This window comes from Triticum dicoccoides, unplaced genomic scaffold (genome assembly GCF_002162155.2).
Source record: "Triticum dicoccoides isolate Atlit2015 ecotype Zavitan unplaced genomic scaffold, WEW_v2.0 scaffold100210, whole genome shotgun sequence".
NCBI classification, from domain to species: Eukaryota; Viridiplantae; Streptophyta; class Magnoliopsida; order Poales; family Poaceae; genus Triticum; species Triticum dicoccoides.
In genome coordinates, this window is record NW_021168366.1 from 1 (window position 1) to 2,780 (window position 2,780).

The window sequence follows — 2,780 nt, forward strand, 5'->3', positions numbered from 1 at the left end:
CATCCAGATTCCGCTCACTAAATGCAGCCTTATAGTTTGTTAGTACCATGATCAGACTTGATTTTCAGGTTTTGGTGAGCACAAGCAATAAAAGGTAAAATGATGATCTGTTTTCACCCGCAAAAATATAATGATAATCTGTTTTGGGAGAATATGTTGATCCTCCCCGTCATTTCCTTACATACTACCATTTACAAGAAGGTGACACAGCAAAATAAACAGCAAAATAAAAGGTAAAATGGAAGTATGTAAGGAAATGTTGGCAAGCGGTACTCCTTGAGAATCAAAGACACCAACAGAAATGTGGCACAGCAAAATAAATAGCTCAGCGAATCAAATTATAATATGGTAACTAAAATTGCCCGTGTTTCTTTGAGTTTGGTGGTCTACCCGCATCAAAGTGCAGGTGACCTGAGGAGCAAATTTTTGTTTTGCAGTACTGATTCTGAACCAAATATAGATCCATTAACTACCTTTTTTATTTTCTTTAAGTTTGCCTTATATCTAACAGTGCAAGTACACTTCATTATTCCCATACAAAAAAAGTAAATATGTATTTTCCACATATACAAATATCAAACTCATCACGCTCCTTAGATGCAATGACATATGTGAATATGTGTTTCCCACACAGACAAATGTCAAACTTATCGAGCTCCTTGGTCGCAAATACATGTGTTAATGGACTTGCCATGTTACTACCTATTCGTACAATGACAAGTTCATCACTGTAAGACTGGGTGTTATCCATATGGGACTGGGCCAGCTGCACCAAAGAGGGGATACAATTTCTTGCGTACTGTCATCGTCCAAGTTGAGAACACCTATGTCCCGAGGATTCGTCTTATACTTCCAACTATATTCCTCATCATCTGTGAAATAGACATGATTTTCCTTCAGTTGCGGATATTCTTCAGCACTAAGGTACTGCGACTGGTTACGCCCAAGAAACAACACGTGATGATGCAAGCCATTTATTTCCACAAGCGCTTTTGCTGCCATATCAACTTTGTATAACAAGATTTTTCTAGTTTTACCTATGAGGTCCTCATAACCCGCATCTATGAGTTCATTCTCCGTGCAGACTAGCAGCAAACGGTCCCACGGTGCCTGAACAACATACCACATGTCCCAACTAATGTAATTGTCAATCCCATCTATGATTATGCTCCAGGTGCTGGAAGGGCCACTGAGATCAAACGCATCAATTCTTCCAGTTCTCGTGAATGCATACAATAAATCATGCATGTAGATGCATTCTTTATAGTCACAACCCGGCGGCAGCAAGGTCCACTTACAATCTCCTATCTTTGCAAACAAAAGCTCACCATCTGGACCGTGGATGAGAACCACAATGTAGCTTCCTGCCGACGGATCCGGAAAGATAAATGCCCTGACATAGAGGTGGTCACGAAGCTCGTCGGGAGCATGGGTTAACATTTTGGGATCAACCAGTTTGGAGCCTGACTCCGCACAGTACACTTGCTCGGGCAATCCATATTTAACAATTGTACCTGCATCATCAAAGATTGGCTCTACATAATCGATGGTGATCACCGGCGGGAGAGCAATCTGTTGACCAGTGATCGGATTGATAAGGTGGAGCTCAGACTTGTCATCTGCGGTAACTAGCCAACCATGCGAGGACCCAATCAGATACCTACTGCGGATGGGCGGATCCGGGAGAGTTAGATAGTAGACCCTCTTCTCCGCAAGGCTGTAGAGACAAGCGACGTTCTCACCAGCAGATTCAGAAGTGTAGAGGAGGCAAGGCGTCTGAGGCCGTTTGTACTGCTCAAGCTCGTTGCATAGGCTTGTATACGCAGAGCGCCAGGAGGTGCTGAAAGAGGCCGCACGCATGAGGTCAGGTATCTCCAGGAGTGAAAATATTTCCATCAATACATCCTGCGGCAGCTCCGGCAAATTTCTCACCGCAGTTTCAGTTTCCATCAGTGGTGAGACCTTTCTGAATTTCCCCAGTGAATCGGGAGAAAGAGCCAGGAACTTGGGCAAAATTCTCAGGCCAAAATGTGCAAAGCTCACTATCCTGGCTACGCTACAGCAGGCCTCCATTGGAGCAATTGCAAAACTCGGTCTTGTGGGAGAAGAGATGCTTCAGCGGCAAACCAACGGGACTTGCCTTGCGTCTAATCTGAGAAGAAGCACACCGTCCTGGCTGCACTTATATAGAGAAGCCTGTCCAAGTCCAACCTCACCTGTGCTCCGATTAGAAGAAGGGGTCCGGATTCGATTAGAGGAAGCGGCTGGAAAAGATCCGAAATTCGAATCCGAGCAGTTACCAAGGGTTCCCGTCGATTGCTCCACTGCGCCTTGGAAGGATGCCGGCCACACACCCCAACGACCAGAGAGGCCCGGAGAACCAGGAGTAGTTGGCAGTGGAAGGTGGCGGCGAGACGGAGCTTGGCCGCTCCGCCGTCTTTGTCGCGGGCGGCGGCGCTATGGAGGCAGGCAGGCTTGTGTCCGTTTGCAGAGGTGAGCGGAGGGGCGTCTGTTTTGCAACCGAGCGCCGTGTGCTCCGCGCGAGCGATCGATTCATTTTTTATATATATTTTGAAAATATTATCCAACGAACGTTCACCAGGAGATAAACCCAAATGATCACACGGATCTCGATACAAAGGTTTTTTCTCTTCCAGGTTTTCATTGGTCTTTCTATTCCTTCTTCGTTTTTATTTCTTTCTTTTTCAATTTTCACTGTTTTTAGCTTTTCTTTCTTTCTTCATTTATCTATCTCTTTTTTGTTTTTTAATCAGTTTTTT

The 2,780-nt window shown here is 45.0% G+C and overlaps 1 protein-coding gene across 1 annotated transcript; it reads right to left on the bottom strand.

Annotated features, from left to right (window-relative positions):
• Nucleotides 1-702: 702 nt before the first annotated feature.
• LOC119342663 lies at nt 703-2,073 on the bottom strand. The gene has a single exon (XM_037614109.1). It carries the CDS (start codon nt 2,071-2,073, stop codon nt 703-705), a length of 1,371 nt encoding a protein of 456 aa, XP_037470006.1.
• Nucleotides 2,074-2,780: the final 707 nt, after the last annotated feature.